General features: G+C 26.3%; 1 protein-coding gene across 4 annotated transcripts in view; it reads right to left on the bottom strand.

Moving 5' to 3' along the window:
- Positions 1-248: 248 nt before the first annotated feature.
- Positions 249-23,178, bottom strand: part of LOC126907273 (uncharacterized) — a 58,934-nt gene continuing 36,004 nt past the window's right edge. The window contains exons 1-4 of one of the 4 annotated variants that reach the window (XM_050688429.1): positions 11,487-11,570; positions 10,674-11,359; positions 10,566-10,630; positions 250-1,303 (exon numbers count right to left, since the gene is read on the bottom strand). In XM_050688429.1, the coding sequence (XP_050544386.1) occupies positions 454-1,303; positions 10,566-10,630; positions 10,674-11,348 (1,590 nt within the window). In that variant the 5' untranslated portion in view covers positions 11,349-11,359; positions 11,487-11,570 and the 3' untranslated portion in view covers positions 250-453. Of the gene's footprint in view, positions 1,304-10,565; positions 10,631-10,673; positions 11,571-23,178 lie in introns of those variants that run through there. The other 3 variants (XM_050688426.1, XM_050688428.1, XM_050688427.1) reach the window with 3 other exon arrangements.

Genomic DNA, 23,178 nt, shown 5'->3' with positions numbered 1-23,178 from the left:
CGGTATAGGTTCGGTTTTTATTTTTATAATACTTTCAGTTTTGATATCAGTTAATAACAGTTTAAAAAGATTATAGACTAATTTTCATTAAATTATCTTTTAAGCTACTTACATAATTAAAATGTATGCTGATCTAATAGAAATACAGCAGACCTACTTTATTCAGGAAAATTATTATTTGTAATAATTATTAATCAAATTAATTAAATAAAACATAATTTTACCTTAATTCTTAAGTCAGTGCCTACTGAATTTCTTAAAAAAAAGAATATAACAAAAACGTAAACTAAATTATCTGTGTCAATTTCTTTAATTTCAAAAAATAGTACTTGATAATTTTAAAACAACACTAATTCTATAGCATTTAAGCATTCTAAAAACTATGATTGACAAAATAATTTTAATAGATTTAATCACTTAAATAAAATGTTTTAAGAATGACAACCAAATTTTTTAATTAATTTTATCAAACCCTAGATTTTTATATTCGTTGCTGATGAAATCTTCACAAAATATATATAATTCTACACAAGCCTGTTGACAATTGGAAATAGGATTAGTAAACGAATGAGTAAGATTTGTAGCATTTGCATTTTTCTTGCTAACATCTAAAACGACTTGTTTAGAAAATAAGATTTTTTCGTAATAAAAACAATGCTTATCATGAACTCGCCTTGCATTTCTTAAGTTTGATTGAATACAGAATCTTACATTTTGCGCGTCTGCGAGATAATTATTTGCTACTTCTTTTAAATTTAATATACCGTCAGAAAAGTCATCTCGTAAAAAATTTTTTTCCGTCATCAACTCAAATATATTATTTATTATTTTTTTTATTGGTGACATGCAATAAAATGCTCCATTTTCATGCCATATTGATGCTTTTTTTAATTTTTCCATTGCTGTGTTTAAATAATTTAATAAATCTTGGACACTTTTCATAGTCAGAAAAAAATTACTCACACATTCAATATAACTTTTTCGATTTTCCAATTTGTCTGAGTTATTCTTTTCTTGTTGACTTAAGTCTATAACTCCAGAAAAAATTGTAGTGACATTTTTTAATATGTCATAAAATCTACATCTTAATAGTTGAGTGATATACTGTTTTTTAAGATGAAAATTATTATTATTTGCTTGATCTCTAAGCACTCGGTTTAAACTTATGTCTTGGCCGTTATGATTTATATATAGATAACTCAAAGTATTCCAGTTTCCCTCATTTATAAGAATGTTTAAATTTACTATTCCCTTTTCTTGTGAAACAGGATCAATAAAATGAGGTACAAATAATGATACACATCTATATAAAGAAATAACCAGTTAGAAACATATTATTTACATGTAAACACAAACAATTGGCTTCTGTTTCAAAAATATAAAAATTTCACCAAAAATTACTTGAGTGATTAAATTAAATTTTTTTTAACAGATTTGTAATTTCAATCAAAAGTACTTGGCAAATTAGTTAAAAATGTTGACGATAGTTAAACATAGTTTATACAAATTTGACCTACTTTTGTATAAATTACATTACAATACACATTTTACAAATTTTTGCCCTTATTTCAATAATCTACACTTATACATTTTTTTTGTAAATTTTAACGTCCGTTAAAAAAAAAATTATAAAAAATTATATAGCTTTTATTAAGTACCTTTTATTAAGCATTAGAAAAATGATTCTCACATAGATATCGAACAATTCATGTTTTATTAAACTCTACACATAAATCAAACGAGTCTTGTTTTACACATTATTTGTATAAATTTGACTTTTACATTAGAGGTTCAGTAATTAAACAGTAAAGAATGATTCTTTTAACGCTAGCCACTTAATTCCTCTTAAAATCATAATTATGCGATGAAAGTTTTTTTTTTGATATATATCAAATATAAATACATTTTAAATTCTTCCCTCTTACCTTATAAAAGTGTAACCATCAAATATTAAAAGTAATTCCTACTTTCCCCGTAAATGAAAGAAATCTTTCAAATTATTCCTATTTTTAAAGTTGCTAATTGTTAGTATTTTTAAAACTTTTTAGCTTCGATGAAAATTTGAGAAGGCATTAATTTTACTACGATGTGTTTTTTTTTGTGTCTGTTGCCACTTTTTCTTAGCTTTAACTGGACCGATTTTGATAAACAACATATCATAAGATCACAAATCGTATCTAGTTGAAGACATTAACATTAAAAATTGAAAAAAAAATCCTTGTTCCCCATAAATGAGGAATATCTCCAAAAAATTACGATTTTTATAATCGCTAAATTTTGTCAGTTTTTTTTCTTAGAATTAGCATAACTTTTTCAAAAATTAAGAAATCAATCTAATTTTTTTTTATATTGAAACCTTCTTAGATATTTCCCTTTTATTTGGTATACATTTTTTGAAAATTTGACCCTTTGTGTGACCATAAGGGGGAATCAAAATAGAAACTTCTGCAAAAAAATTTAACTTTTTCAACTTAAGTTAACTTAACTTAAGTTTTGAAAATATATCGGAAATACTCTGAGATTCAAACATATGTTAAAATAAATCTTATGTTATGTACCATAAGTTTAAAAGAAAAAAAACTTTTCTTCTATAAGAAAATGGCCGTCAAATTTAACAAAACTTATAATTTTTATGCAAAAATCACTGTTTAACATAAAATATTTTAATACTTAAAACTGCCATAACTTTTTGAAAAATGAACATCTTAAAATTATTTTTTTATGTTGAAACCTTAGATATTTTTCTTTCATTTGATATAATTTTTTTGAAAATCTCACTCTAAACCTGCCCGCAAGACGAATTCAAAAAAACAATTTTTGCACACAAGTTAAAGTTTTTCAATGTAATTTTTGAAAAATTCTGTAAATATGGACAATTTTATTTAATTTTAAATTAAAGCTTATATTATTATTTAGAATAAAGTTCATAAGACATAAGAAGTTAAATTTATTTAATTTTTTTTGCTTTTTTAAAGTCGAAAAAATAACTTTAAAAATTAAATTAGCTTAAATTTCCAATTTTATAAATCCGCAAAAGCGACGAACAGTTGCCGAATCGGTAACTCTTATGTCTCTCACGGTTAGGGTACCAGGTTCTAATCCGCCTGTGAGATTAATATTTTGCATTTTTTATAAGTTTAAAAAATTTTCAAAGCATTTGATTTTTATCTCATTTAGATTCATTAACTTCAATAATTATCAAGGATCCCATCACTGTAGTCTACCCTCATGAGAAGAAATTTCTTATTCACGTTAATATTATTTTATTATATGTTTCTTTTTGTGGCTGCGATATATTTTTCCAAACCTCAATTAACCTACTTTTTTCAACGATATGTCAAATGATTACAATTCGTATTTAGTTGAAGATATTACCCTCAAAAATTGAAAAAAAATCCCTTAATCAAATAAAATGTACCTTAAACAGCTTTATCAATACAAACAATTGAAATGATTCATTTCTAATATTTTTAATGTATTTATTGTCGAATTAGATTCGATATGATAAAAGTATTTAACTGCAAAAGTAAATAATTTTACTTTGTAATTTATTAATTTTTTAACTCTATTTGTGTTAATATTTTGGAATATTATAGACTGTTAATATTCCCAATGTTTTGGTAACATGATGCTATATATATCACAAATTAAAAAAAAAAAGATTTTTATTTTCACCTGAATTTAACAATCGATTTTTACAATTATAATCAAAATTTATAATTCGCTCAATTAAATATATTATTTTAACAACTTTTTTTTCATTGGTTTTTTTAGTTAAAGTAAATCATTAAAATTAATTCAGATCAGTATATTTCAATTGCAGGATATTTTTAAACACCAAAAGTTATTAGGAAATGATTACTATTATTTCTATTTAAGTTATCTATTACGATAAAAATGCAAAAAAAAAAAAAGGTTAAATATGTCATTTGTTACATTTTATATTACTTATAAATTTACAGTAAATAGTCATAATAAAATTTCCTGAGTGTATATTAATCTTAAAAATATCATTTTTTTCTATTTAATAATGTCAATTTGAAACTTACAAGTTGAGCTATAAGTTATGGTAATAAATTCATTTTTTTTTTATTATAAACTTTCACTTTATAGGGCAAAGAAAAGTAGATTAAGAGTAATTACTTTTAACATATTAAAAATCAAAATCAATAATAATTTGAAAACAATTAATTATAAAAATGATATAATGTCAGATTAAATCTATACTGGACCCAACTATGCCACGTCCCCACTGTGCCGCGACCCCACTATTCGGGGTTTTTTTTTACTTAATAGTGCCATAACTTTATTAAAAATTAAGAAGAAACATTTGTTTTTTATATAAATACTAGGCACTTTTCTTCCTGTAGTTATATTTTATTTAAAAATCTGACTCTTGTGCACTGAAGGGGATTCAAAATTGCTATTTTTACATGAAAAGTTAACCTTTACAACTTACTTTTAACTTAACTTAACTTTTTAATAATATATAATTAAAGCTAATGTTACAACAAAAATTGTTCCAATGATTTATCTTTTATATAAAAATGGTTGCCTTAGTTAAAGAATATATTTGAAAATATTTTATAAAAAATTATTTTTGACAATAGGTTAATTTTGAGATATTTTTTTATACATTTAAAATGGGTTTTTTTCAAATTTTTGACAGGTTTATTTACGTTAAAATTAGGTTCTTTTAAAGTATTAATCATTAAAATTGGTTCAGTAACAGCTGAGAATTTTCATGGACAAACATAAAAAAAAACTCACATCATCACAATACCAATACTTTTATCATATTACCACAAAGAATATTTAAGTCTAATTTATCGATCAAAGTTTTATGGTCAAAAGTTTAATTTTAGAAAAAATACCTGATTGTTTTAATAAATTAATAAATTTGTATTTTAAGTGCTTGACACGGCACCGCCCTACACTTTAAGCTGGCGCTCACTCGTGTCTCTCTCGATATCAGCCGTCCAGCTATTAATATGACAATCGATTGTCTCCCCACCCTTGACGCCGACGAATATACATTACTGATATTGCGGTCTGTTCCGTTTTGGAACACCTTTACTGGTTGCTCCGTTTTTTTGTTTTTTTCTCTAGCCTTTACTAATTTACTGTGTTAATTAGGTTTGTTTCCTTTTTTTCCTTTGGCGATTATTAATAGTGCATTCTTTAACTATTGTATTAATACATATATATTAGGGTGGTCCTTAAAATACAAATTTTCAAAATTCGATTTACGCGCACCAAAAAATTGTTCTAATACATGTAAAAATAAACTGTGCAAAATTTGGTCCCGATAGGTTGACGTTATCACGTGCCGCAAGAGGGTTGAAAATTCGATCAAAAGGGTAGTTTTTCAGTTATTGTGCTTTATCTCAAAATATATGATTTTTACGTAAAAGTTTATAAGAAAGAAATTATACATATAATTATTTTACACAAAAAAGATTATTAGCGAAAACCCCATAAGTCAAATATTTACCTCCTAAAAGTCAAAATTTCCATAAATATTATGTTTACCAGTAAAATTCATATATTTCGGCAATTTAAGTATATACGATGAACCGTTCAAGTTATAAAAAAAATTTTCATGTAAAAGTTATTTGAAATTTAATTTTCTATTAGTTTTGTAGAAAAATAAAATTGTTTTACGTGTTTTCTGGCGAGGTAATAAAGAAAACTTATAAATAACAATCATTTTTCTATGATAATTTAAAAAATAACGATTTTTTTTATTTTTTCAAACTCAAATAAAATAAGTAAACCAATAATGAAATACTAAAAAAAATATGAAAAATGATCTTAATGCTCATAAAATATTATAAAATTAAATAATAATAAAAATAATTCTTCTAGTAGTCACAATATAAAAAAAAATTTTTGTTTTTGACAGGATTATTAATTGTTATTATTGATCAATGAATTTTTAGTACAATCTCCAAATTGTGATCTATAATCATTAACGACTTGTAGTAGAAACTGTTTTTGTTCATCATCATTAGTTAATATTTCATTGTATTCTTGCATACGTTTTACACCTCTCTCTGCTATATCGTTTGTCACAAGAAGATTAGATAAAACTTTCAAACCATTTTGAAAATCAGGATTTTCAACCTAGCTATGAGGATGAGTTTCCAAAAAATCTATCAAGTTCTTTTTTTTTAAATAGTTTAGTATCATTTAGGTTTATTGTAATTTTTTTTATCTTGTTTTTGTGATGTCTCTCTTGATGCCTAAACCATTTTTAGTTTAATATCTGCCGGTAAACTGTCCGGTAAATTTCTGTGTTACAGCTTTAGATATAAAAGAATCAGGATAATTAATTAAAACTTTTAAGAAACATAAATCATTAAATGCTGATTGTATGGCAATAGATCCCTTAAACCAAGCCTTGACATAAACTTTTACCAAAAATACACAAATATTATGAAATGCATGTTCTTCTCGTATTTTAAGCTATTTTCTAAACATGTATATTTTTAACGAATAAATTGCTTTAGACATCCATCTAGCATGATGAAAAACACTAGGGTAGTGAAATTTTACACCATTAAGGGGTGTTGCACCCATAAAAATAACACATAAATTCTTTGTAGTATTTTCTACATTGTTGAATTATTAATGTTTCCAATTAAAACTTTTTTACATTATTTTTAGTGTGTACAACTGCATTTTTGATAATTATATCAATGATACCAATATCAAAATTCAACAAATCTAGACTAATCTAACATTCTTTAAATTTTTAAAAATTGATACAACTGGACCAGTTGTACATAAATTAAGTTTAACCTTGAAAACATTTTTTAGTACTAATTCCAAAATATGTCTACGACATGGTAAATACAACACATTGCGCTCTAAGAGTTGTTTAAGCAATATACAAGCGTCATTTAAGCGACCTGTATTAGAAGCTGTTGTGTCACAACACAAGGCCTGTATTTTATTTTTTACATCCCAAACTTGTAATAAATCAAAAATTGCATTTATCTGATTCTCTCCAGAATCACTCTCAATTTTTGGGAACCCAAGTAATTGACTTACTCCCTCAAATGATACCAAGATTGGCAATCGATCAAATTTAGCTCTATTTATAATGCCTGGAAGTAGTTTTCCATCCCAATGCAAGACAAGACTATTTTTATCCAGAAATTTAATTTTTTTTTATTTCATTTACCTTTCTCTCACTAAAAAATAATCTTTCCCGTCGAATAGTTAATCGGTTGATTATTAACTTTGATACGTTATTACCTAATGCTTCAGCAGTAGAAATAATTAAATGCACAGCATCGCGGTCAGATATCTTGCATTGATCTAATGCAGAAAGTAATTTAGGATTCATAAAAGTTATAAATCCTCGTGTTTTTGAAGAATATGATGAACCAGACAAATCATCTTCTGTTTCATATTCTGAGGAACTAAACAAATTTAACTCAACAACATTATCTAAACAAAAAATGATTAATGATAGAAAAATGATTGTTATTTATAAGTTTTCTTTATTACCTCGCCAGAAAACACGTAAAACAATTTTATTTTTCTACAAAACTAATAGAAAATTAAATTTCAAATAACTTTTACATGAAAATTTTTTTTATAACTTGAACGGTTCATCGTATATACTTAAATTGCCGAAATATATGAATTTTACTGGTAAACATAATATTTATGGAAATTTTGACTTTTAGGAGGTAAATATTTGACTTATGGGGTTTTCGCTAATAATCTTTTTTGTGTAAAATAATTATATGTATAATTTCTTTCTTATAAACTTTTACATAAAAATCATATATTTTGAGATAAAGCACAATAACTGAAAAACTACCCTTTTGATCGAATTTTCAACCCTCTTGCGGCACGTGTTACCGTCAACCTATCGTGACCAAATTTTGCACAGTTTATTTTTACATGTATTAGAACAATTTTTTGGTGCGCGTAAATCGAATTTTGAAAATTTGTATTTTAAGGACCACCCTAATATACATATTAGGGTGTCCCTTATTTTGAAAATTTAGGAANAAGTGTTACGACATCTGTATCTAGGCTATTAATATATACATATATTTATATCGGACTGCGAAAGGTGTATTTTTTCATAAGTAAATACATATATCTACTTATTTGTACTGTTACACGTATTATCTCCTTGTGTTAAATTATATGTTCCTACAAATCAAGTGTTCACACTTATTTTTTTGGATACGCGATATGCTAAATTAGTTATTGCTGAAGTTTCATTATTCTGGCACAAAGCTAGAATTCCGATTAAGGAAGAACATCGCTGTGTGTAATTACTTGATAAATTGTACTCAAACATAAGAGAATTTCAAAAATCGTCAAAAAGAACTACCAATAAACATCTAAATAAAATCAGTCAATATACGGAACAGTTGAATAATTTATTTGATATTTCTCATTCTAATGCAATAGATATGATGAAAATTGAGGAAGATAAAAAGTTTTTATTGTTACAAAGACAGAAAGGTAGACCTGTTTGCATGTTAGGCATCGACAACAAATTGTCTCAAAAGGAAAAAAAAAATAAAGAGTTAAAAAAAAAGAACAAAATAAACATTCACTATTAGAAATGGAATCCACTGGTACGGTGGGATCACTTAATTTTCTTTAAAATTAAGTACAATTTATTACTATTTTTTTTTTTTTTTGACAATGTTGCTGAGTTAAATTTTTTTAGCACCTCAGAATATGAAACAGAAGATGATTTGTCTGGTTCACCGCATTCTTCAATAACATTAGATCGATTATAGATCGATGCAAGATATCTGATCGTGATGCTGTGCATTTAATTATTTCTACTGCTGAACCATTAGGCAATAACGTATCAAAGTTAATAATCAACCGATCAATTATTCGACGGGAAAGATTATTTTTTAGAAATAAAGGCAAATGAAATTAAAAAAAAATTTAAATTCTTGAATAAAAATAGTTTTGTCTTGAATTGGGATGAAAAACTACTTCTAGACATTATGAATAGAGCTAAAGTTGATCGATTGCAAATCTTGGTATCATTTAAGGGAGTAAATCAATTACCTGGGGTCCCAAAAATTGAAAGTGGTTTTGACAAGAATCAGGCAAATGCAATTTTTGATTTATTAAAAGTTTGGGATGTAAAAGATAAAATACAGGCCTTGTGTTTTAATATAATAGCTTCTAATACAGGTCATTTAAATGTGCTTGTATATTGCTTGAACAACTTTTAGAGCGTACTGTGTTATATTTACCATATCATAGACATATTTAGGAATTGATATTGGTATCAATGATATAATTATAAAAAATGCAGTTGAACACATTAAAATTAATATTATAAAATTTCATATAGAAACATTAATAGTTCACCAATGTAGAAATGACTACAGAGAATTTCTCGAGTTATGTGTTATTTTTTTAATGGTGTAAAATTTCACTACCCTGATGTTTTTCATCACACTAGATGGATATCTAAAGCAATTTATTCGCTAAAAATATAAATGTTCAGAAAACAGTTAAAGCTTAAATACGAGAAGAACATGCATTTCGTGATATTTGTGTATTATTGGTAAAAGTTTATGTCGAGGTTTGGTTTAAGGGATCTATTGCCATAAAATCACCTTTTAATGATTTATGTTTCATAAAAGTTTTAATTAATTATCTGATTAATTTATATCTAAAGCTGCAACACGGCATTTGTCACCTGAAAATGTAACTTTAGCATTTTTTGATGGCAAAGTACCAGCAGAAATTAAACTAAAAATGGTTGAAGAATCAAGAGAGACATCACAAAAACAAGATAAAAACAGCTTAAAAAAAAATTACAATAAACCTTCATGATACTAATATATTTTTAAAAAAAGAACATGATAGCTTTTTTTCACCAGAATCGATAAATTTATTTTAAAAGTTTAAAATCCTGATTTTCAAAATACTTTGAAAGTTTTATTTAATATTCTTGTGACAAACGATGAAGCAGAGAGACCAAAAACTTATGCAAGATTACAATGAAATATTAACTCATGGTGAAGAACAAAAACAGTTTCTACTACAGTTAATGATTATAGATCAAAATATGGAGATTTTTCTAAACATACATTGTAGATAAAAATCAACAATCCAATCAAAAACAAAATTTTTTTTATATTGTGCTTATTAGAATAATTATTTTTAATATTATTTGATTTTATATTTTTTTATGAGCATTAAAATCATTTTTCAAATTTTGTTTTAACATTTTATTAATTGTTTACTAATTTTATTTGAGTTTGAAAAAAATTTTAAGGACCACCTTATTGAGTATTAGTATTATTTTTTCGATTTTTCGATCTGTGTAAATTTTCAACATTTACACAGATACGAATTAAGATGCTTCTGTAAATTATAATAAGCATTTTATTCTAAATATTTATTATAGCGGTTTTATAATTATTTTCAATGGGCTCTCAATTAAAAAAATTTAAATAGAAAGATTTTTTTTTACTTCTTGAAATATTAAAAAAATGTAAGATGTGAGGTGTTATGCCCTAAATTAATGAAAAATTAATAAATTATTAATTTACTTGTATAAAAGCGGATTAAGTATTTCTTTAAATCCAATGTCTTCATAATTATATTTTATGGTGACCTCGAAAAATGAAACTAGCATAATTAACACAAAATCGNCTGACCTTGCAAAATGAAACTAGCATAATTAACACAAAATCGACAGTAGTTACATTGGCATTTACTAATTTGTATTGTAAATATTTCTCATTAAAAAACAAATGATAGTTATATTGGCCAGGGAATTGAGCAAAATCAAATATTTTATTTTCAACACTTTCTGCCTTTAAATATAATTCATTCAGGAATATTTTAATATTTAAAAGCACTGAAATCGCATTTTCAGGTTTTAAGTTACCATCCTGAGTAGTATAAAATGATCGATCTGATATTTTCATGGTATTTATATAATGATAGGCAAAATAAATTTCGTCTACCATGACGTATGGGTTTTCTAAAGTATGTATAAATAAGTATTTTATATCTATATAACTCATAAATGTCATTACATGGTACAAATTGTCAAACATTATCATAGAATTTTTCACTCCATGTTCAATACGTTGTGTACAATTGATAAATTCTCCGAATAGATGATCTGTTGAATACTTTTCACATTCTGTTATGCTTAAAGTAATGAGTTCGACATAATTTTTTAATATCTCGGTATACTTGTAATTAAGTAAACGAACAACAATAATAAACATACCTAAAATATTTTTTTTGTCAATTTTTTGTGTAAATGCATCTTTTATTGTCATGTTTCCATACTCATCTTGATTTAACTGCAAATGTTTCATTGAATCCCATCCTTTTTGGACACAAATATGTTTTATTACAGTAATGACATATTTTAAATATCTTCCTTTTACAGATTGTGGACATAAAGCCGGTACATGCCATAAGTGAATAAAATATATAAAAATAAAAATACTGACCTGCATTTCTAATAAATTTGTAAAACTGATATGAGATGGTAATACTTTAATTTCTATTTAAAAAAATAAAATTGTTTTTACTTGTTTATGAACTAATAGTTATAATTTTTATATAAATGTTATATATATATTCTATTTCAAAACGAACACTAAACAAATAATTCAGACGATCTTTTTTGATAGTTCACTATTTTTATTTATTAAACATATTTTTTAGCTATAAAATATGCTAATATTTAAATTATATATCTTATAAAACTTTTTAATTCAACGTATTGTTATATTTTTTATTAGGTACTTAAAATGATACTATAAAAAGATCTTAAAATGAATTCGTATACCTAAAGTATAGTCCTTCAGGTTCTTAATATTAAATATAAAACCCATATTGTGAATAGTAAGAATAGTATTGCTCTGTACTGAACACTCTGTATATGTATGTACCTATTTATATGGACTTAAAGCCTATTTCACATAAATTATATCGTATAATAATAATAACAATGAAATTTGAGAAAATATTTACAGCTAAAATTCTGTGTTACAAAGATACTATGAAGATTTTACAAATCCCGTTACCAAAAACTTGGTTGACAATTTAATAATGTAAAGATTTGCTGTTTTAATCGATTATGTTTTATTTTTGTTAAGCGTATTTGTATCGGTCTCGGAGTGTAATATATAATACGTTTACTTTTACTATTTACTTAAAAAGAAACAAACAAATTTTAAAACTTTTTAATTTAGTTTATAATACTTTATTTTTGTATACATATGTTGGCGTGCGCGTGTTGCCCTCTTTTACAATGACGAATTCTTCGCTTGACTACTATTAACACAATAAAAGAAACCTGTACGCACCGGACAAACGCATTTATCTCGTACAATAATATTTTATGAAAACAAAATGGATCGAAAACGCCGACCACTATTTAAAAAAACGCTTCGATGCAAATATGTAGATAATGTTTAATTAAAAAAAAAAATTGGATTATTCCAAAAACTACATGATCTCCTATTCCTTATTTATATCCTGATTACAAGTTTTATGATTTATAAGTGTGATATATAAATATATATATTTATTTATTTATAATATATAAATATATAAAGGGAAATGATGTTATTTAAAAAAAGGATGCCTAATGAAAAAGAGATATAAATGTTATTTCTCATAAAAAAATCATATTGATCCATACATTTTTTAATAAGTTATAGCATTATAAAGTTAAAAATGTAAAATAAAAAATCGTGAATTTTCACACAAAAATAGCATTTGGTAACTATTTTCACCGTGAAGACAAAAAAAAGTCCAAAATTTTTTTTCCATAATAAAGTATATTATTTATATTATATATTGATACGTATCCAATATATGGCTGAGTGCGCACCAATCAATCAAACCAATCAATAAGCAATATATATATATGTTTACGTAAAAACGTTGTTAAAGTCAGTTCGCTAAAGCGATTTTCTTTAGAATACACCAACGAACACCAATACCGTACGCCGCACAGCGGTGGTTAGAAAAAATTATATATCCGTATAAGGTATTGAGAACCAAAACAAAAAAAACTCGTTGTAACGGATGTGCGAGAGCCGTTGTAAACTCAACCAAAAAGGCAAAACAAAAAGAAAAGAAAATGTAATGCCGAAACATAAAAAACGGAGCAACCAGTTTGAGGTATAATACCAATGAAGATTTGATACATATGCTATTAGTATCAAGTGATCCATCCATCCATCAAGTGATATCTCCAATGAAATTATTTTCAAAAAAAAGTATAAATTAATTTTCTATTGTTGTGCAAAATGTATTTTTAAATTCCGAATCGAACGTCGTAGATGAAATAAATAACCTAAACAATTCAATATCAGAAATTGAAATAAATGAAAGCTAATTGTAAATAAAAAATGTACGAATTGGTTTAATCTTATTAGCCTTATGCACAGTTATTTTTGCCGGCCGCAATAAAAAATTATATTTTTGAAATCTAGACTAGTTGCTCTACAATATCTATGCATTGATACTTGGGTAAAATAGGGTAATTTTTAGTATTGTACTTTTTAGTTTCAAAAACGCCTCAAAAAATGCTCTATTTTATTAAAACGATCATTACTTAGTCAAAAAAAAATTTTTTTCGAAATTTTTTTTTTGATATCTTTGACCTTTACTTTTGATAAAATAATAAAAAAAGAAATTTCAAAAAAAAATTTTTTTAACTTATTAAAAAACTTTACAACGAAAGACCTTTTTTATGTTGAAATAAACGTAATATAACCATATCTATACTTCAAACGGCTATAAATAACGACCGGATTAATATGTGACCTTGAAATTTTATATTTTGTCTAAGCAATATACTAGAATTGCGTTTTCATAATTATTTTAACATTATGAGTACATTTTAAAATGAGACTTATGAGCGCCTAAAATTCGTTTCAGACCACTGTGCACGGGTGAACGCTAACCTAGAGCAAAAGGCGGTGCCGTATCAATATATTTCTAACTAGTTCCATATGACTCAATAATTCGTATACTTTTAAAAATTGCACACAATCGGTTTTTAAAATAGAATCGTTTTGTTATTTTTTTTATAAAGTTGTCATTTTAAATCCCCCCTGTGGGCAGGTAAAAGGTCAAATTTATAAAAAGAATATATCATACATTTAAAAAAAAAAAATTATATTGATTTGGTTATTTTTAAAAAAGTTATGTCAGGTTTAAGTAAAAAAACCCAGCACAGGGGGGTCACTGCATAGTGGTGACATGGCATAGTTGGATTAAGTATAAGGATATATGACTGTGATTAAAATTACAATAAAATAAATATAATTTAAAAAAACTAAAAAATACGCTTTTAAAGCACATCGAACTAAAAAGTTAAAAATAATTTTTAGTATTATTGTGATAATAGACAATAATACTAGTACTTTTCATACATTATTGTTTTAAGCTTATTATAAAAATTATTTTTAAATTTTTAGTTCGATGTGCATTAAAAGCGTGTTTTTTAGTTTTTTTAAACTATATTTATTTTTCACTTTTTAGTTACATGTTATGATAGTAGTTACTATCAATATCATGGTTGTAACTAGTGATGGGCATAATCGAGATATATAATCGAGATATTCTGATTTTTTTAATAAATAATATTAGAATAATATTGATTATTCTATAATCGAGTGATTATTTCTAATGATTTCTCGTTTATTATAAAAACAATGATTTCTTGATCTTGAAATGTATATAATCGAATAAAAGTTATTTCGAATGATGTCCATGAAACGATGAAACGAGAGAATACTATTTTTAAGTTTTTATTTAGCATAAATTATAGTCGAATTATTATTAAATTGTTGACTTCGAGTCTTATTTTCAACTTGTTCAATCGCTACTCATGGCAACACCTTATCTGTCACATTTTTGGGAAGTATGTGACGATTAGAACAAAGTTTTGTCCTGAACTGGCTAAACTACTGAGTTCTGATTCTCTCACTAGTTGTGAATTTATGAAAAATCAATTAGGTGTGGAATTAGGTGTTTTAATTATGATGGTCAAGCAGGCTATTGCTACCTTATCTTATGTTTTTATTTTTAAATTTGTTATCGGTTTTTTTAAAATATAGGTAATAATTATTAAATAAAAAAAATAAAAACTTGTCTTTTATTTAAAGCACTTATTAATAATGCATTATTAATATATTATTGTTATTATTATTCCTAAATTATAGTTTAATATAATAATTATAAATAAACACCAACAAATAAAAAAAGCAAAATTAAATTAATAATTATTTACTATAGGTATATTTATTCATATTTCGAATAATTTTTCGATTCTCTCGATAAATAATAATAGTTGATTATTCTTATCATACGAGCAGACGATTTTAACTTCGAGTGATTTTTCGAGAGATTCACTCGATTATGAAAATGTCTCGATTACTAATCATTCGATTATCGAAATCATTCGATTATGCCCATCACTAGTTGTAACGGGTAAAGGGGAATCAGGGTTCGATTCCGGAGTGGGAGTCTGAGAAACGGCTACCATATCCAAGGAAAGCAGCAAGCGCGCAACGTGGAGGTAGTGACGAAAAATGACAATACGGCAATCATTCCCCGTAATCGGAATAAATACACCATATATCTCTTAATGAGAATAAAGCGTATTAATATATAAGTTTTAATAGTAATTAAAATATATATATATGTAAAGCGACTTAAGTACGTAAACGTATCATGCACGAGGTATAGCCGTGTTTTGTGAGCGGGCGTGGCGAGGGGAACGTTATACACGAGGTATATACGGCGGCAGCGGGGTCGGCTGTAGGGATATATAAATGAATATTAACATATATGTATATATAAATATTAATATATATATGTATACAGGGTGTNAAGCGTAGATGACGACGGTGCGCGAGTGCGGATCAGTTTGTTGACGTTGTCACTTTGACAATGGGAAGACTACAGTATCATTAGCGGCGGAACGTCGTCGGCCGTGCGGCACTTGTTGGACTTTGCACCGCGGCGTATAACGGTCAAATACTCATAAAATAGGGCGACGGCTGATAAAGGTGGCACGAGTCGTGGGGCATCGTGTATAACGAAACGACGCGGGGCTGTGTCAATCACAATAAAAATTTGTTATATATATATATAATTGATGACACGCACGCGTATATGGGTACGAAAAGCAAAAATAAAAATATACAGGAAAAAAAATTATACAGAAAAATAGTGTAGGCGCTGACTAGTGAGCGGGGTGGGGTGAATGCGTTACGACGGTCTAGTCTCAAGGTCATAGACGACGGGATATGCGACATAATAACACGTGCCGCGTGGAGTTACAAACTTACAACATACAACAAACATACATGTGAAACTAATATAAGCGTGTTAAAAAAAACTCTTCGATGCAAATCTTTAGATAGTTTAATTTTAATAAATTGGTTATTTATTCCAAAAGCTACATGATCTGCTATTTCCTTATTAATATCCTGATTAAAATAAACTATGTCAAATGAAAAAGGGATATAAATATATCTCTCATAAAAAAAAATGTGTTAATATACTTTGCAATAAGTTATAGTATTATAAAGTTAAAAATAAAATCGAGAATTTTCATACAAAAATATCATTTGGTAGCCATTTTCACCATGAAGACAAAATAAAGTCCGAAATTCTTTTTTTCCATAATAAAGTACATTACATTAGCTTTAATTAAAAATATATATAACATTGTCAGACTTTCCGGAACACTTTCGAAATTAAAGTTAAAAAAGTTAATTTTTTGTGAAAAAGTTGTCATTTTAAATCCCCCTGTAGGCAGGTAAAGAGTCAAATTTATGAAAAAAATATATAAAATGATAGATAAATATCTAATGTATCTATAAAAACAAAATTTATTTGGTCATTTTTAAAAAAGTTATGGCAGTAGTTTTAATTAAAAAATATTGAAAAAAATGTCGAATATTAGCGATTTTTAAATTTGTAATTTTTTTGGAGATTTCCCCCATAGGAAACGAAGGACATTTTTTCAATTTTTGAGGGTAATGTTTTCGACTTGATACGACTTGTGATCTTTTGACGTATTGTTGAAAGAAATCGGTTTGGTGGGAACTGAGAAAAAGTGGTAACACACACAAAAAAAAAAAATATATATCATAATAAAACCAATACCTTCTCAACTTCGAATCGAAGATAAAAAATATTGAATGAATAAATAATAATAATTTCTATTTCACATTAACTTTAAAAATTTTCAGTTTCAGATTTTGGACTGAGGGGTGAATAATTTTCTTCAGAGAGTATAACTGTCTTAATTTCTTTTAAATTCCGTTGAGCTCCAACAAAATTAGACGTGTTATCAAAATATATAGTACAGTGGCGGATGCAGAGGGGGGGCGCGCGCTCCCTCCTCCGCTAATGGCTTACAGATTAAATTAAAATATCTTTAATAAGGTTAGATTAACAGGTCTTGCTTTGTTGTATATTCACAAAAATATTAATATTCAAAATAATATCAAAAATATCATTGATAGATTTGCTAATGACAAAAAAAGAAAATTAGAATTTATTCTTTAATTATTTTAATAGTATTTGTTACGAACTTAGGTTTTAAGTTATAATATTGTAAGAAATGTATATTTTGTTTTTATTTGTTAAATAACTTTTAATTTCAAATAAAGTTCTTCATATGTAATTAATTTTGATTAACGAATTTATTTTTATATACCAATGTCCTCAAAGTCATCAAAAAACATATACTATAGTAATTGAAAAAATTATTATGCCGCCAACATTCAATGAATTTTTAAAAATAGAAATGTAATAATTATGTAATAAAAACATATAATATAATAAACACAAAATAATAAATCAGTTCTTATAAGAAAAAAATGTATCTAATGACGTCCCCTCTGGAATCAGGCACGCAGCCAGAAAATGTTTATTGGAGGGGCCAACAATTTTGGGCTCTTGTATCATTTTCCATAATTTATTTCCCATGAAAAGCTTGTGGGGGGGCTCCCTACACTCCTCCTTAGACTGTATACCATTCTATGAATCTTACAAGTTCAAAATTTGTGTTTATTTTTTAAAAAATTGGTGGATTAATCCAAAAGTTACATGATCTGCTATTTCCTTATTAATATCTTGAATAAGATAAAGAATGAAAAAGGGATTATTAAAAAATATTATTTCTCATAAAAAAATTGTGCTGATCCATACATTTTTCAAAAAGTTATAGAAATATTAAGTTAAAAAGTAAAATACAAAATCGAGAATTTTTACACAAAGAAAGCATTTAGTAGCCATTTTCACCATGAAGACAAAATAAAGTCCGAAATTTTTTTAAATAAAATAGTGCATTACATTAGCTTTAATTTAAGATATAGATAAAAGTGTCAGACTTTCCGGAACATTTCAAAAATTTAAGTGGAAAAAGGTAATTTTTTGTGAAAAAGTTGTCATTTTAAATCCCCCCCGTGGGCAGGTAAAGGGTCAGATTTATAAAACAAATATATCAAATGAAAAGTAACGATATCATGCATCTATATAAAAAAATTATAGCAATTTTAAGTAAAAAAATTTTTAAAAATTTCGAAAATTAGCGATGTTTAATTTTTTGGGTGGTTTCCCCCATTTACGGGGAACGAGGGAAATTTTTTCAATTTTTGAGGGTAATGTCTTCGACTAGATACGATTTGTGATCTTTTGATGTATCATTAAAGAAATCGGTTCGGTGAGACTGAGAAAAAGTGATAACAGACACAAAAAAATCACATCATAGTAAAACCAATACCTTCTCAGCTTTGCATCAAAGCTAATAAAATAATGATGTGAACATAAGCTGATTTAATTTTTCAACTTTTAAGCTATTAAGAAAAAATAATTTATTCCTAAATACTAATAACAAATAAGTTCTAAAATATTTTTAAATAAATATAAATTATAAGCAATGTAAAATTTATTTAATTTAAAATTAAAAACAATTCCTGCCTTTTGTAGTCATATTTTTATTACTATTATTTAGAGCATGCAAATAACAAATTAACAAAAACAAATAAATTACCCATTGTAACTACTAAATTATAAAAAATAAAACAAATTAAAGATAAGATTTATCAAAAAATTTTTCATAGAGTATACTCTATCGAATTTTGTAATCAACTAGATTCTAATCAATGCAGATACTTGGTAGTTTGTTATCATTTGTTGGACCAGAGTTAAAAAAATTTTACCTACAACCACGTTTGGAGTAACTACTATTCCATTTATTATTACATCTAGAACGTTATCTTTTTCAAATAACGTTTTCTATGAATATAAAAGTGAAAATACAGCCAATACAACCAATAATAACCGTATTACTCAATAGTAATCACAAATTAATAATAATTTCAATTTATATAAGGCCTAGCACGTTTTTGATAATTCGTAAAAATAATTGAATTTTAAATTTGGGGGGTTGGCCCAGGGCCACATTAAATCTAAGGGGGGCCAGGCCCACCCTTGTCTTTGTGCCTGTCTGGAATAAATTCTGGATCCGCCCCTGATATAGTATGAACCTTTCCACGTCGATTAAAAAACCGGTTTAAAGCATTAAGAAAGCATTTAGTTGACTAATCTCTGGCTAGCTCTATGAAAACGGCTTTCGTTGCAAAATAAACAAAAATAGCAACGTATCCTTTAATATTTTGTGCACGTCGTAATAAACTAGTCCTAATCATAATATTACCTGCAAAATCAACATTACATTTGAAAAAAGTTCGATTAAATAGCTAAACTCGATCTGGCAGTAAGTCGCCCATGATATGCTGTACTACACTTGGCTTTAATCTAAAATAGACAACACAGTTTTTGAAAACCTTAAGGGCGATGCTTCTACCTTTAATGGACTAATATTTAAGTTGTACTGAAGCTAGCATAGCATGCAGCCCTCCATTTTGAAACAATAATCTCGTGTAATTACTGTTGTGAGGCAAAATAATTGAATGTCGTTGGAATATGTCTAGTGACGCTGCGTTCTTTAAACGACCACCCACTCGCACTATACATTTTTTAGCTAAATATGCTTTTCGAATGCACCATTGGAGCTTTACTGTTCTGCGCTTTAATTTCAGTCGAAAAATAATAATTTTGTATATATTTTATTGTACCTACATTTGCTTGTTTTAATTCACATGCATCTAACGGTAAATTTTTTTTATTATTTTTTGAACGAGAATTATGTACAAAACAAAAATAATAGAAAATAATACGCAATATTGTCTGATAATTTGAGCATCTATTTTATAATGAATAATTTTCTTGTGTTTTATTACTAAATCAATAGAATTATAATTTTCAGTACACTTGACTTCAGGTAAATTTAAATTACTTATGGCCTCATCCGTAGTTTACCATTCCTTACAATCCTTTTAGAACCACTTTGGCCCTGACCACCATAAGGACGATTAGACAATTCTTTGGGATAACTACCGTAAGATTTTACATCCGCAGGATTATGCTGCGATTTCACGTGGGCCAACTCGGCTCTTGAAGTTATTTCCTATATTTTGCCTACCCTATGAGCGACAAAAGTTTTCCATTTAGCGGAAGATGATAAAATTCAGGCAACAAAAATATTTAAATCAGTATACAAAACTTGTTTATAAATATCTATTTGTAAATTTTTAACCACCTTTTGCGCCAATCGCACAAGTAAAAGTGCCGCACATAATTCGAGGCGTGGTAAAGACACTGTTTTTATAGAAGCTACATTTGACTTAGCGAAAATTAGACGGATTGTCGTACGTAATACGTACAACATGGATGATTTTTATCATAATTTGATATGTCAAAGTATGGTAACAAATGCTTTTGAACATCATTTTGTAAATTTTTTGTTACAATTTCATATATTGAAGTATCAGTATATATATATTAGGGTGGTTTTAGTGAATTAGGATCATTTTAAAAACTTAACTTTTCTAAAATTATACAATCAAAATTAGTTCCAATACTTATAAAAATGAGGTACGCAATGTTTTAAGTAAACCAGAAAAGATTGACCCGTGCCACAAAAGGCCTAAAGTTTGAAAACTCAAAAATTTTGGATAACCATACATTTTTCCTTGTTTTTTTTACTTCAGCGCATGAAATAATGGATTCACAACAAAATTGTAAGAACAAAAGTTGTTTCAAATAATATTTTACACAAATTATATTCTGAACAATTTTTTGATTTACTTATTATTTATGTATACAAAATCAATATATATAATTTTGTTGTTAAAAACTTACAAAATAAAGTCAATTCAGTGTTAATTTTATAATACGAAAAATTTTTTTTTAAAAATTTACAAAAACACGTCAAACATAAAAACTAAAAATTAATCATTCATCTAATTATTTAAAACAGTACTCTTTTTGAAATCTGGATATTTGTTGCGGTAATCATTTACTACTTGAAGCAAATATTGTTTTTGTTTTTCATCGTTTGTTATTTTTGTATTAAACTCCTCCATTAGTTTAACACCCCTTTCAGATATATCATTTACTACATTAATGCTATTTATAAGGTCTATTGATATCTTGAAATTTTCATCAGTGCTTCATAATGATGGATCAGAAAACTAGTATCTATATTAAAACGTTAGAAAAATTGCATTGATTTTCCACAAATAAAATCAACAATACATCAAAAGATCACAAATCGTATCTAGTCGAAGACATTACCCTCAAAAATTGAAAAAATTTCCCTCGTTCCCCGTAAATGGGGGAAACCCACAAAAAAATTACAAATTTAAAAATCGCTAATTTTAGAAATTTTTTCCATTTTTTTTACTAAAAACTACCATAACTTTTTCATAAATGAATATATCAATATAATTTTTTTTTATAAATGCTTGATATTTTTATCTATCATTTGGTATATATTTTTTGTAAATCTAACACTTAACCTGCCCACAGGATGGGAATTAAAATGACAACTTTTTACAAAAAATTAACTTTTTCAACTTAACTTTTGAAAATGTTCCGGAAGGTCTGACACTTTTATATATATTTTAAATTAAAGCTAATGTAATGTACTTTATTATGAAAAAAAATATTTGACCTCTGGACTTGTCTTCGTGGTGAAAATAGACATCAAATTTCATAAAAAATAACGATTTTTGTAAAATAATTTTATTTATATTTTTAACTTAATAATGCTATAACTTTTTGGAAAATGTATGGATCAGTAATTTTTTTTTTTTTATTGATGCTTGATGTATTTACTTATCAATTGGTAGTTTTTTTTAATAAATCTGACCCTTTATCTGCCCACAGGGGGGGATTTAAAATGACAACTTTTTCACAAAAAATTTACTTTTACACTTAACTTTTGAAAGTATTCCGGAACACTTTTAGATATATCTTAAATTAAAGTTAATATAATATACTTTATTATGGTAAAAAAAAAATTTCGGACTTTATTTTATCTTCATGGTGAAAACAGACATCAAACTTAATAAAAAAAATACGATTTTTGTAAAAAAATTCTTTTTTATATATTTAACTTTACAATGCTATAACTTTTTGAAAGATGTATGGATTATTATAATTCTTTTTTTTATAGATGCATGATGTCTTTACCTATCATTTGGTATATTTTTTTTCATATGTGACCCTTTACCTGCCCACAGGGGAGGATTTAAAATGACAACTTTTTCACAAAAAATTAATTTTTTCAACTTGATTTTTGAAAATGTTCCGGAAGGTCTGACACTTTTATATATATCTTAAATTAGAGCAAATATAATATACTTTATCATGAAAAAAAAAAATTTCGTACTTTATTTTATATTTACGGTGAAAATGGCTACCAAATGCTATTTTTGTGTGAAAATTTTCGATTTTATATTTTACAAATTTATAATGCTATGACATATAGAAAAGTGTATGGATCAACATTATTTTTTTATGAGAAATAATATTTTTTAATAATCCCTTTTTCATTCGACATACTTTATCTTAATTAGGATATTAATAATGAACTAGCCGATCATGTAGCTTTTGTAATAATCCACCAATTTTTTAAAAATAAACACTATCTAAAGATTTGCATCGAAGCGTTTTTTTTTAGCTTCGATGCGTTAATTTTACTATGATGTGTTTTTTTTTTTTTTTTTTTTTGTTTTTTTTTTTTTTATTTTT

Source organism: Daktulosphaira vitifoliae, unplaced genomic scaffold (assembly GCF_025091365.1).
Source record: "Daktulosphaira vitifoliae isolate Bord-2020 unplaced genomic scaffold, ASM2509136v1 Scaffold_5, whole genome shotgun sequence".
Classification (NCBI taxonomy): Eukaryota; Metazoa; Arthropoda; class Insecta; order Hemiptera; family Phylloxeridae; genus Daktulosphaira; species Daktulosphaira vitifoliae.
The sequence above is the reverse complement of the archived record's forward strand: the minus strand, read 5'-3'. Positions and strand labels throughout refer to the sequence as shown.